The 13,195-nt window shown below is 37.9% G+C and overlaps 3 protein-coding genes across 3 annotated transcripts; all 3 read right to left on the reverse strand.

The window, feature by feature from the left end:
• Nucleotides 1-1,028: 1,028 nt before the first annotated feature.
• suv39h1a (SUV39H1 histone lysine methyltransferase a) lies at nucleotides 1,029-3,485 on the reverse strand. Its single transcript, XM_057357244.1, has 6 exons — nucleotides 3,451-3,485; nucleotides 3,053-3,198; nucleotides 2,265-2,924; nucleotides 1,890-2,036; nucleotides 1,403-1,532; nucleotides 1,029-1,261 (listed from the first exon to the last, which is right to left on the reverse strand). The coding sequence occupies exons 3-6, from the start codon at nucleotides 2,811-2,813 to the stop codon at nucleotides 1,128-1,130; spliced, it is 960 nt and encodes a 319-aa protein (XP_057213227.1). The 5' UTR covers nucleotides 2,814-2,924; nucleotides 3,053-3,198; nucleotides 3,451-3,485; the 3' UTR covers nucleotides 1,029-1,127.
• Nucleotides 3,486-4,235: 750 nt separating this feature from the next.
• Nucleotides 4,236-6,220, reverse strand: si:dkey-16n15.6 (organic solute transporter subunit alpha). The gene is made up of 7 exons (XM_057357116.1): nucleotides 6,160-6,220; nucleotides 5,892-6,043; nucleotides 5,734-5,807; nucleotides 5,477-5,632; nucleotides 5,204-5,315; nucleotides 4,759-5,011; nucleotides 4,236-4,672 (listed from the first exon to the last, which is right to left on the reverse strand). Exons 1-7 carry the CDS (start codon nucleotides 6,218-6,220, stop codon nucleotides 4,236-4,238), a joined length of 1,245 nt encoding a protein of 414 aa, XP_057213099.1.
• A 2,018-nt stretch (nucleotides 6,221-8,238) lies between these two features.
• On the reverse strand, nucleotides 8,239-13,195 carry mapre1a (microtubule-associated protein, RP/EB family, member 1a). The gene is made up of 7 exons (XM_057357579.1): nucleotides 13,062-13,195; nucleotides 12,415-12,590; nucleotides 12,051-12,196; nucleotides 11,766-11,961; nucleotides 8,965-9,077; nucleotides 8,624-8,776; nucleotides 8,239-8,534 (listed from the first exon to the last, which is right to left on the reverse strand). Exons 2-7 carry the CDS (start codon nucleotides 12,533-12,535, stop codon nucleotides 8,484-8,486), a joined length of 780 nt encoding a protein of 259 aa, XP_057213562.1. The 5' UTR covers nucleotides 12,536-12,590; nucleotides 13,062-13,195; the 3' UTR covers nucleotides 8,239-8,483.

Here is a 13,195-nt window from a genome sequence, read left to right on the forward strand (position 1 = left end):
ACTCAGACATGTCCTGTGTCCTTGTGCTAAAACAAAAGTTGGGTACAAGAACATCAACTTTGTAAACATTGAACCAGGCTGCCTGAATGTCTCATTGTCAACGTCAATGTTTGTAGTCTGAATTTACAGATAACTCCATGGGATATCAACAGTGAAGTGATCATCTGTGTGGTGGATGAACATTAGTCCACTCTGTGGGAGATTAGCTATGGATAGATGATCAGACCATATGTGCGAGCTCAACTGCTGTATGTTACCCAGTCTGCACTTATTTTAGTTTGATCCATAGCAAATCCACCAAATTCAATAAAGACACTCACCCACAGAGATGGTACAGGACAACATATACTGTAAATTATATTCGTTTATTAATGCGTTTCGAACAATAGATATTTATAAATAAGCGAAATTACAAAGATGTCAGGTAACTATGAAGTGCAGGTTAATGGAAGAAGGTGCTGACCAGGCTGACTGTCCCTAGCTTGGGATTCAGGTCAAACATACAGCAAGGCCTTATTGATTCTCTCTGAAAGGTTTTACCACAGCCTTCCCACATATTTACTGTACAGTATCCAGAGAGAGCAGCTCTTGAAATAAACATAACTGCTTGTGCTTACAACAAAGATGTGAGTTTTAGTGCTTGACAAGCACCTTCCTGTGTTTATTTACTATTCTTGCTGTCAACTTCTCTACTTCCTGTATACCACTGTGAAAACACTTTGCATCACACTGAATGAAAGGTGCTACTGAATCTTAAATGATATTGACTACAGATTTGAAAATATGAACACAACAGCACCATCTGCTGGCAAATACAAACACATTTATACCATATTCTTGCAGTAAGAATCAAAACCCAAGTATGAACACTTTTAATATCCTTAATCAATTTTTAAAAATCTACATATAAAAGAAATAAGAAAGCCATTCTAAAATATGCTGAAACCAAGAAAAAAGTTACGGGCAAAGGTATGTCCTAAAATAGAAACACTAATTTATTTGAACAAAGTTAAACTACTTAAGGCATATTGAATAAAAGTAATATATATTAACATGAATAAAAATATACAAAAATAAATTTTGAGAAATTTTGAAAAGTCTATGCGAGTGCCATTTACTGCACTAAATTAAAACAAATATTTTCGACAATTCTTCACTCCACACTTGCACTCCATATGGATCCTTTTAATGGGTGATTCTTCAAATCCTGCCCGGCTCAAGTCAATATCCATTTTTGAACACTCTGCATCTATTGGATCAACTGCAAATATGAAAGACAAGTACTTAAGATAAATAAAACATGCGCTAACAATGTTACTTCATGCTGTTAGGTAGCTGAATTTTCTGTTTTGAAAAGTGTCCACTTCCTAATAACATAATAAAGGGAAGACTTTGTTCATACTTGTCATCTTGTAGTCAAAGGTGAGCTCCTCTCCTGCTTTGATACCTCGTTTTGCAAAGAATGCGATTCTGGGCAGTCGCTCATCCACGGTGTCAATGAATACATTATACACCTGCAAGTTTGGATCACACTGAGAAAAAAAACACCACAGGTAAAAATGTATTCATGACCTACCTTTGTTGCATGCACATAGCTATAAATAAAGTTGTACAAATAAAACATACAGTTTTGCGAATTAACATGACTAGTAGCCATCATTTTGAAACTCTATTTGGCACATCCAGAATGTGCTGATGTAATAATTCAGTCTCAATGTTTTTACATTAAAAATGATTTATCTTATAAAGCAGTAATGTGAAATTAATGGGTTTACCAAAAATATACTTGCTTCTTGTGCTGTAAACATCAATTCCCTACATCAATCTCTACTTTGGTTCTAAATTTCTTAACGGTATACAAGACCGAGGACAAGAATTCCAGTGCTCACACTGTGGTTGACAAAATGAGAGATGTTTCCATAATGAGCCGCATCGATGGTGTAGACATCATCCACATAGTCTAGATCAAACAGGTAAGTGATACCCTGTTTATCATACACCACTCCCCTTCTCTCTGCCTCCTCTGTAGTGATGACCTGATGCAAAACAGCTGACAGCATGTCAGTGATCAGCATATAGAGAAAACATTTTCAATAACTCAATATATAAACAATATATATATAAACAATATATATGATATAGAAAATTATGTTGACTACATTTACACAATTTTCACTGTAACAGATGATAGGGAGGGACATAATTTGAGTCGCATTTTAAAATGTCCAATTTTTTTATTGCATGTGGGCCTTTAACTTGCTTACCTCTCCAAGATACTCCATAACAAAGGCATTTTTGAATATCCTCTGCTGCGTCCGCACACCCCAGCCTCTCCCATTGGCCGTTTTGAAGATGCACATATCATATTGCATACCTCTCTGCACAACCCTGTTGCCACAGTCTGGCCCACATCTGCAATTGGAGTTACACTCGTAGATCGGCACACCGGGCTTCACTTTCACCTGTCTGCTGTTATTATATGCCCTGCGATGACTCAACAATCCGGGACAGCAACCCTTCACAGGCTGAGAGATACAATCGTAACATTTACAGCCCACTGTGACCGTGTTTACCTTCACCCCTTTGCCAAACTTATTCTCATTAATGTAGGTGAAGTTCTTAGGAGGTCCATCCAGGTCGACATCATTACAGACAAATATGCGGCCCTTGTGCTTGCAGGTCTGGTTCATGATCTCCTCCCATTTTTTAAGCTTTATGCGTTGCTTGGCCTTCTTGGCAAGAAAAGAGGCAATGGAGGGACTCAAGGACATGGAGTCAAGGGGCTTGTTGGCCTGAAGCAGCGCTGCCCTCATGTCCTGTCGGAACCGGCGCAAGAGTTCGGGGCATCTAAGGTTTTTTCGACGTTCCCATGTGTTCTCTGACTCTGAGAAGCCATTCCACTTCACCAGAAAGAACTCTTGAGACTAAATAGAAATTAAATTGGGTACAGTGTGCATATGAAATTAGGATGCCACAAAAGCAGCATGTGCCACAAATGATGTCACATGTTGCAGAGTTGTACAGGTAATGCATAACTGAAGCAATAACTCACCTTACATTTTTTGTAGTTACACAAATACTCCACCTCATAGTCATTGAAGTTGTCTTTTGTCACGCCCAGTTCATTGCATAGTAGCCTCTCTCTGCGGCACAGATATTAAAGGTCTTCCCATGAAAGTTTACAGGAGACCCTGCAATCTGAAATTATACGTAAGGGGCTTCAATTTTGTATTTCTTACGAAAACTACACGCTTTCACAAGGTAAATAAAATAAAAGCTGTAATATCACATACAGCGCACCTAATTGATACGTATAATGTGTTATATAGACTTCTCAGCAGTTCACGAGTCCTATCCTTCGTTTATATAAAACTTTCCATATTAATACTTTAATTAATCATAATCAGTCCACTATTTCACGAAATGTATACGTGAAACGTGAATATCTACCTTTTAAATAAGGCGCCATGTTCTCCTCACCGCTGACACCGGAAAAGCGCGCTACGGCATATGCGTTGCTGATTGGTCGAGGTGTAGCTGGGACACGGGTATTAAGCGCTGATTGGTCGATCTCGCTGACCGCTTGTCACTCACATTTGGAACGTGAGTTATCTTGATAAGATCAGCAACTGGTATTTTCAGAATGCAAGTTCGGAAAGTTTTTTTTTTCAATTTTTTTATGCAATTGTTTATTTTATTAGGAAAATATCCTATACATAACAAACGAATGGTAATATTTAACATAATTAAAAAAAATCCACACAGGAAAATAACAGCAAGATTCGTTTTCCAATGCAAAAAGTTTTTATGTATTATTTTTATATTTTTTATATTTACCTTTATTTAACCAGGAAGAGACTCATTGAGATTAAAAATCTCCTTTTCAAGAGTGTCCTGGCAAATTGTATGCATTGTGTGTAGCATCCACAGTTTAACCACTGAGTATACAGTATATTGGAAGTATTACGGCATTATGTTAAAAAACAGTAATAAATTATTGTTCTTTATTAATTTACTACTAATAAAAAATATAAAAAAATAAATGTTACACTGAGGATTACAGTAGCCTACATGTTGTTTGTATATGGTGTTGGTGTGACCGTGTTCAAACGTAGCATTAAAGCAACACTTAAAATGTGTTTAATATCTTGGGCTTCAGGTGAGTCACATGCATATAAAATGCTATAATATTATCAATTGACTAAAAGAGTATTAAATAGCATACATCTATTCTGCTATACAACAGTAACATCAACATTGTCGAGATGGTTAATCTCAGCCCTCACAGTTATGGTTGGCAACTCCATTCTTGTGGAGTCTTCAGGTGGTTTAGTATGTACTTTATCAGTATTGGCTTCAGTTTGTGGTGTGTGTTGTAAGGGGAAGGAAAATGGGAAGTAGTCGAGTGGGGCATGCTCAATTTTACAGAGACTGTCTTCACTGTCACTGTTGTACCCAATGTTAGAATGGCACGTCTCATCCTCCTGACAGGACAGCTGCACAGCACATGATAGCTGTTCTTCTGTCTGAATCGCTTTCTCACTGAGAACTCTAATGACATCATCTTCTATTTCATCACTCTCCTCATGACACGGTTCAACTTTCCGGAATGAGTGATGTGCAAAGAGGCTGATGCAGAACATCTCCACGATAACGGAATAGTGGTAAATTACTTTAAAAAAGAGAGAGAGAAATTATTGTTATTTTAAAGTAAAGCTTCAATGTGCAGGATCGAAGAAATATGTTTGTACTTCTTACACTGAGAGCGAAAGAGGTCAGAGAATGGAGGTGAGCAGGGAATAATGTTTAGTGCACCCATAGTCTCCAAAATTCCACTCTGTAATCCACAGAGGACCAGGATAACAATGATGCAAATAAATTTGGCTCGAATGCTGTATCCAGGCAACGCCCTTTTGGTGGCTTCGTAAAACAGCAGGTAGCCATAGAAAGATAGAAATGTAGAAACAGCAATGATGGCATTGATATATATGTTGGGGTTGACTGAATCCACCTATGAAAAACAAATTTTGTCAGACTCACAGTTTCATATAATATGGTTAAGAAAAAAATCTATTGGTCAGTATCCCATTTTTGCATTGGATCTCATTGTTTAAGACAACTTTTGTTACTTAAATTTCCTTGTACCTACTCGTCAGAAATGAACACAGAACATTTACATTTTAGGCATTTAGCAAAAACTCACATCCCCATAATCATACTGTTCATCTGTCCAGAGAACAAGAGTAAGGAAAAACAGGAGTGTTCTGACCACGGACAGCTGAAGTACCGCAGTCATCATCCAGCGCACACTGGTCCTGAAAAAAAAAACAATGTTATAATGTTACATATCAGAAAGAATAAGACTTCCCAATTATAATAAAAACTATTTGGTTATTTCCACATCTATTATCTATGAGTAGAAGTAACTTTAGAACACCTGTAAATCGTATTTAAATTGTGTAGTATTGTGAAGTACCTGTTGATATTGAAGAGTGGAAGGCAGCAGCAGCAGCAACAGGGAAAGGGGTTTGGAGACACGTGCTCCCCTGCTAGTACCGCCAGCATGCGGGCCTTGCCTCCGAAGAAGTCCTGGATTAGACCCATGAACTTCAACAACGTAATGGAGTGATATCTGAAAAGAAACCGAACACAATCTAAATAGATATGATTGTTGTCATTTAGGATCAATATTGTGTAATTCTTTTATAATAGTGGAGGTCAGAAGTCACTCACAGAGAAGCAATGAAATTGCATAGAGATGAGGAGCGTGGAACGTACAACGAAACGATAGATGTCATCCCAAAGACCTGTCAAAGAACAGAATGTTACCAAAGGCAAAATAAAAATATGAATTAAAAAAGTTCATTGGCGTGTGGTGGGTATTTCTTTACTGGGTATATTCCCAGGATCCACAGGCTGAGACGTCTGCGCTGTGGAGAAGAAACGTGACGCACAAAGAAGCCGATCTCCTCCAAGAAAAGAGCAAGCAGCAACACAGCAAACACAGCAGGAAGGAGGAACAGCCAAAGATCATTTTTGATCACTACAGTAGACAAAACTATATAAGTACCCAAACATTTTACCAAAGTCAGATTACATAAGTAGCACTCTAATAGACATAATCTGGTTTCATGTATCTAGACTTCTCATTGTTGTTACCTTTAAAGAACTCCGATGACAGTGGGATCCCACCCCCCATGAAAGTACAGTTGCGCGCCATTCTGTTTATTGTTCAGAGAAGTCCCACTAAACTCAAGCGTTTGATAAGGAACCCTCAGGTGCTGATGGAACAAAATGACTAAAACAGGCTTGAATACCTGCCTGTAATATTATGAGCAAAACCAGGATGCCATTAAAGTAGCAGACGGAGGAAAATAGCCAAAAGATGTTAAAAAGTTACAACAAAAATCTATATCAAAGTGGCTTCCTATTGTCTAATGGATGTCTTCCCAAGATTACATATTAATCATTGACTTAAACAGGCAGGTAGAGGGCCAAGTCCACCGTCCAGCATGTCTAGACAACCTCTCACAACCTCAATGTAGACATGAATATTTTATTTATGGAAAAACAAAAATGGAAAAGTTATACAAATGTCAATACAGTGCTTAATAAAACACTCAAACAAACACAATTTTTCAGTAACTGATTAAAATATGGTATAAAAATATATTTTATAATATATATTACATTACACATCTAATACATCTGTGCTTGTTTTTTTATTACAATTAATTACAACAATTATTTTTATACTAAACGTATTTTCACAATTCGATATAGAACCATAAGATTGAGGGCCTTTTATTCTAAAAAAAAAAAAACATGACGGGGTAATCATTGGAGGGGCGTATCCGGCAGTTTATGAAAGAAGCGCGTGGACTTTGTAAACAAATGATGTGAATTAACATTTACGTTGAACAAATAGCAATGTGTGAAACTGTGAAAAAAGGCGGTAAAGCTACGTTTTAAGTGCGTATCTTTGTTGTTTTTAAAAGCCTGAAGTCAACTTATTAAAGCTTCGAAACTTAGTTAAATAGCAGGTAAGTCATCTCCAATCGTCAAAGTTGTCCACACAATCACAATAAAATAAATTATATAAACTATTTAAATTGTTTTCTACAGAGGTGTCTGTGCTCGTCAGTAAATCGATGGAGAAGCAGAATGACACGGAGGTGGTTCGTGAGAAACAGTCTGACGGACCGGGAGCAGATGTGCAATCCCAGTCTCTCTCTTTCTCAGAGGTGTACCGCAGGATTCAAGCAGGGGAGCAGGTTCCAGGACTTCAAGAGCCGGACATCAAACCATGTCATGAACAGCCCACCGTTTCCCAGATGCCTAGACAGCTAAAACCATGGGAGAAATGATTGGCGTTGACGAATTTTAAGAGATAAGACTGGTCCATATGGTTCTGCTTCGCACTAAAACGTTAACGAATGATGCACATGACTGTAAATACTAGCACGCCAATATAAAATAAAGAGTGTTACAAACACTGTTTGTGATACTGCGTGAATATGTGTGCATTTAATCCTAAGTAAGTGGGATACAAAATAACATGATTGATTATATTAAACAAATGAGATAGAAAGCTATTGTTGATCTGAACCCAGCTAACACACAAAGCCTTATATGACAGTTTATGACAACTTCTTCCCTGTTGCTTCACGTCTGTGTGAAACAAACATGCAAAAAAGGGAAGTTCACATGCTTACAGTCTCATAGGTTACTAGAGAAAGTGAACATCCCTTGCTGCTCAGCTAGCAATCAAATGTGCTGTTCAGAAACTAAAAGACACAGCAAAACCATACCAGGTACTTTGAATGATTTGTTTCATCCTGGCTGTTTCTTACTACCCTTACTTCGTAGTGATAGGTAGTCTCTGGATTATTTTTTGTGCTGATTTTGACTGCAAATCAGCAGGATTCTTTTCAAGGATTTAAGAACTTGTACATTGTAATAAATGCCTTAAATAACGAAGGAACAGACCTGGGAGTGTCAAGGAACTTACAATTTTGTGTACATTCATGGAAATGATGTGGTCTTAAAGGAATAGTTCACCCATAAAATGGTCTCCATTGAATTTCCATAGTAGGAATAAAAATGACTGGTCAAGTCAGTGGGGACCATTTTTGGGCAAACTATTCCTTAAGGGAACCATAATCATGGGTAGGCTAGACAGTCCTTTAGTGGATGTGTGTGATTGCCAAGCTGCATTCAAGAAACATCAATTTCTGCTCAATGGACTGCTTTTTACAAACAGTCTTTGATAAGCACTTTATTTTTCATTCACAAAAATAATGTTATGATGGTCAATAAAAATGAAATTCAAGGTATAGAACATCCCTGAATAAAAGACATTCAAAAGTCTGAAGTCCAAGACAATGAACCAAAGGCAAGTGCAGTAGAACAGCAGAAATCAGCCAATACGTGCATGTAAGTGTCCAAGGGTGGAATTTAAAAAACAGGCACCCCATAACTGGTCAAAACTCTTCCGGTTCACCAGACTCATTCTCTGGCATAACAAAACCTTCCTGTTGACAGAAAGAGGAAACCGCAGAACTGAGCATGTTAAAGAAACGTTTACTTAAGATGCACTTTAAACATTTTGAAATACACTTACATCTGTTGCGTACAAAATATCCACAATTTTTTGCAGCGTTGGGTCACTCTCACCCTCCTTCTCTTGGCAGATGAGCTCAATGTTTCTGAGTTTACCAAAGTAGAAATCTCGTTCCTTCTCCATGTCTGCGATAGTGGCCTTTAAGTCATTTATCTGCTCACATGGGAATATTAAAACAGTATGGTTAAAACTCTTGGAAGCAAATGGCAGAATGAGAAACCAAACAGAATATTTTTTTACTAAAAAGCACAATCTAATCATAACCATTGCATTTATTCCAAGGCTTATTTTGAACCCATTCAACAGTTAATAGTGTGTTTTTCTTTCTTGTAAGGTCTTACCATCTGAGTAAGTGCTCCCTTGTCTTCATCGCCCCCACCTGTTCCTGCCGCACGCGTTGCAGCTGGAGCAGTCTTTGCTGCAGACTTAGTTGCTGTGGCTGAACGCTGTGGAGCTAAAGATAAACGTAATGATATCCATCATCTAATGCAGTGAGAGAAATAATTATTTGATCCCCTGCTGATTTTGTAAGTTTGCCTACTTACAAAGAAATGAAGGGTCTATCATTTTTATGGTAGGTTTATTTTAACTGATAGAGACAGAATGTCAAAAAATAAGGGGAAAAAATGTTATATAAAGGTTATAAATTGATTTGCATTTCAGTCAGTGAAATAAGTATTTGATCCCCAAGCAAAACATAACTTTGTACTTTGTGGAGAAACCCTTGTTGGCAAGCACAGAGGTCAGACATTTCTGATAGTTGCTCACCAGGTTTGCACATGTGTCCGGATACATTTAGTCCACTCCTCTGTCAATCTTTAAGGTTTCTTGGCTGTGGCTCAGCAAATTGGAGTTTTAGCCTCCTTCACAGATTTTCTATAGGACTAGGGTCTAGAGACTGGCTAGGACATTTAGGCCCAGTTTCACAGACAAGGTTTAAGGCTAGTCCCAGACTTAAATGAATGTTGGAGCTGTCTCAACTGAAAATAACTTGCCCTGACATATCGTAAAATATGTCAGTGCCATTGTTTTGTCTAAAGATGCACACAGGTAATGTTTCTTTCTAAAGTATTTTTATAAAAGTGACTCAAATATCCTAATCCAACTAAGGCATAGGCCTGGCTTAAGCGAAGCATTGTCTGTGAAACCGGGCCTTGATGTGTTTCTCCTTAAGCCACTCTTTGGTTGTCTTGGCAATATGTTTTGGTTCTTTGTCATGTTAAAGGCACATCCACGACCCATCTTCAGTGATCTAGTTAAGGGGAGGAGGTTCTCGTCCAAGATTTCACGGTACATGGGCCCGTCCCTCACCCCCTCAATGCGGTGAAGTCATCCTGTACCCGTAGCAGAGAAAAATCCCTAAAGCAGAATGTTTCCAACACTGTGCTTCTCTGTAGGGATGGTGTTCTTGGGGTCATAGTCAGCATTTCTATCCCTCCAAAAACAGGAGTCAATTTTGGTCTCACAGCAGTGCCAGCACTTTCGCCAAAGCCTTTTCTGAATCCTTTTGATGATCATTGTCAAACTTCAGACGAACCAGGCGGGCCTTCTTGGGCAGGAGGACCTTGCGGGTGCTTCAGGATTTCAATCTATTGTGGCATAGCGTGTTACCAATGGTTTGCTTGCTAACTGTGGTCCCAACTGTCTTGAAATCATTAACAAGCTTCTTCCGTGTAGTTCTGGGCTGATCTTTAACCTTTCTCATGATCATCTTTACCCCATTGGGGAAATATTGCAGGGAGCTCCAGACCAAGGGCAAGTGATAGTTATTTTGTATTTCTTCTATTTAAAAATAATCACACAAACACTTGTCTCCTTCTCACCAAGCTTCTGTCTGTAGCCTATTCAAGGTCTTGTCCCTGACATCCTTTGAAACCTATTTGGTCTGGACCATGGTGGTGGAGAGGTTGAAATGGAAGATACAGATTCTGTTAGCAGGCATCTTTTATATACATAACAAGCTGACTTAGGAGTACTTTCTTAAAGTGACAGGACTAATCTGTGGTCCATATAGGCACATAACCAATCTGTGGAGCCAGAATTCTTCCCGATTGGTAGGGGATCAAATATTTATTTCACTGACTGAAATGCAAATCAATTTATAACCTTTATACACATTGGTTGATATTCGGTTTCTATCAGTTAAAATAAACTTACCATAAAAATTATAAACCCTTCATTTCTTTGTAAGCAGGCAAACTTACAAAATCAGCAGGGGATCAAATAATTATTTCCCTCAATGTACATACTTGCCTATAGGATAAATGTCAAATCCAACCTTAAAATGAATTCATGATAAGAATTCAACCAATGTGACAGATTCCCAATCCAAAAGTTGTGAGAAACCCAAGCCTATGGATGACTGTTGTGCTTAAATGTGCAACATTTTTATGGCGTAACACCTATTTTACTGTAAAATACCAGAAAAAAGGCCCAGAGGCAAAACAAAATGTTGAGAGGTGGACAGGAAGTGTGATCTTAGACTTAATTAAGCAAACTGGCAGCTCTGAACATCTTACCAACTGGGGCCACTGGTTTGATTGGTGGTGTGCTGCCTGTGTCTGAAGTAAACAAAAAATCCATGCACACACAAACTGAGACGCCAGTCACTCTTACGTGTGAAAACAGTTGACCCACTGGGTCACACCCACATATTTCAGGGTTATAATCCATAACAGCTGCAAGTGTCATGCACCTGTTAGTTTAAGCAATGGGGCAACTAGCTTTGACAATTACACCAATATACTTCTAGTATGAAACCCAGAATGATTCATATGTTAATGACATAATATATATATATATATATATATATATGTGTGTGTGTATATATATATATATTATGTATATAAACATATTTACTTTTTTATTAAATATGGGTTTTATATTACATAGATAAAATATGGCCATGATAAATGACCAAGACAAATAAGGCTGATGTTCCACATGCTGTGGTATACTTTACTAGTATTTACTATAATAAAGTGTAGTTTAATCTATAATATAGTATTTTGTTTAATTAACTATAGTGAATTGATGCATTGTAATAAATACTGTTGTATACCTTACTATGATAAGGTGGTACAGTTTATGATAGTAAATACTAAAGTATACTACATTATTTTTGTGTGTTCTCTGTTCTCACCTGAGCTGACTTTCTTTGGCTTGTTAACTGGTGCTCCTGCTGGACTCTGATTGGTTGCCATTTCTTGTCCCTGTCGAGCCGCCACTGGATCATATTCTTTTCCATCATAGTTTGCATCGAAGAATTTCTTAAACCACTGCACAAACTCAAAGTTATCCTGAAACTTGCCCTTCACAAGCTTGTCAACAGGGATAATCTGCACAGAGATGAAACATGCTTGAAGCATACTGATATACTGTACATGTAATGTTATTGTAGCAAAGCAGAAAACATTGCTTTACATACTTTACTAACTCCCATCTTTTTGAAGGAACCTTGAAGAAGTTTAAAGTTATGGATGGATTCGTGCTCGAGTTTGGCCTGGAATTTGACTTTCTTCAATGGAATACATGATGGGAACAGCATGTCCATGAATTGACAGTAAGCAGCGCCTTAAAAAGCAAACCAGCATAGTCAAAACAGTTATCATTTATTTGAGTACTGTACTTTCTTTATCTATCCTCTCATTGTGATAACTGCCGACCTAGATATCGACAAATGTAGCATGCAAATGACAGTCATATCAATGTTACTCATCACAAACCTTTTTTAAATGCAAGCTAGTGATGCTCGAGTGTAAAATGAAGGGGCAAGACAGCTGGTCACTGACCTGAGCACAGTTGCTCGATCTTGGCATGGCTCATCTGCAAGGACTCGTTTATCCATGTGAGCATGTCATGGCGGCTGAGATTGTCACTTGTCACTGATGTCGAATACACGTTTACGGCCATGGATAAGGCAAAACTGGTTATCTGACACTTATGAAGATCCCCTTGACCGAAGTGACTGTAGGGAGATGTTATGTTTAAAGGTTAATCCTCATTTCCTTAAACAGACATTCACACCCACTAACATATTGTTGCATCTTTACTTCCTATTAGAGTCGACACGCTATATTTAAATGACTGTATTTTAATATCCATCACAGAGCTCACATTGCCTCAGATTTAATTTTACATATAAAAACGATCTTTCGTTTTAAGTTTGACTTTTGCGTAACTTTGTAAAGTTTCGACTAAACGCTGTGCTGTAAGGACTTTAAATTTCAACTGCTTATCAAAGTTATACATCATTTATTAATATAGATTAGGTTCTTGTTTTTATCGCTGTATTTTAAGTCAAACCGAAGTTTGAAAATGTTCGCAATTTAAAGTTACATCATAACATCAAAAGATTATAATCCTGAAAGTGACCAAAACACTGTTTTCTACTGTTTGATCTTGAATTTAACACAGTAAATCGTTGTCTTTAACTTACGTTTGGTTCAGAAAGTCCAAACTATGGTGGAAGTGTCAGTGAACCGGGCTGCAATTTCACCGTCGTGTATGGTTCGGAAAGTGCCGCTTCTGCACTTGGCAGCAGGCTGCTGGACAACTGGATGCGCACAGCAG

Source organism: Triplophysa rosa, linkage group LG17 (assembly GCF_024868665.1).
Source record: "Triplophysa rosa linkage group LG17, Trosa_1v2, whole genome shotgun sequence".
NCBI classification, from domain to species: domain Eukaryota; kingdom Metazoa; phylum Chordata; class Actinopteri; order Cypriniformes; family Nemacheilidae; genus Triplophysa; species Triplophysa rosa.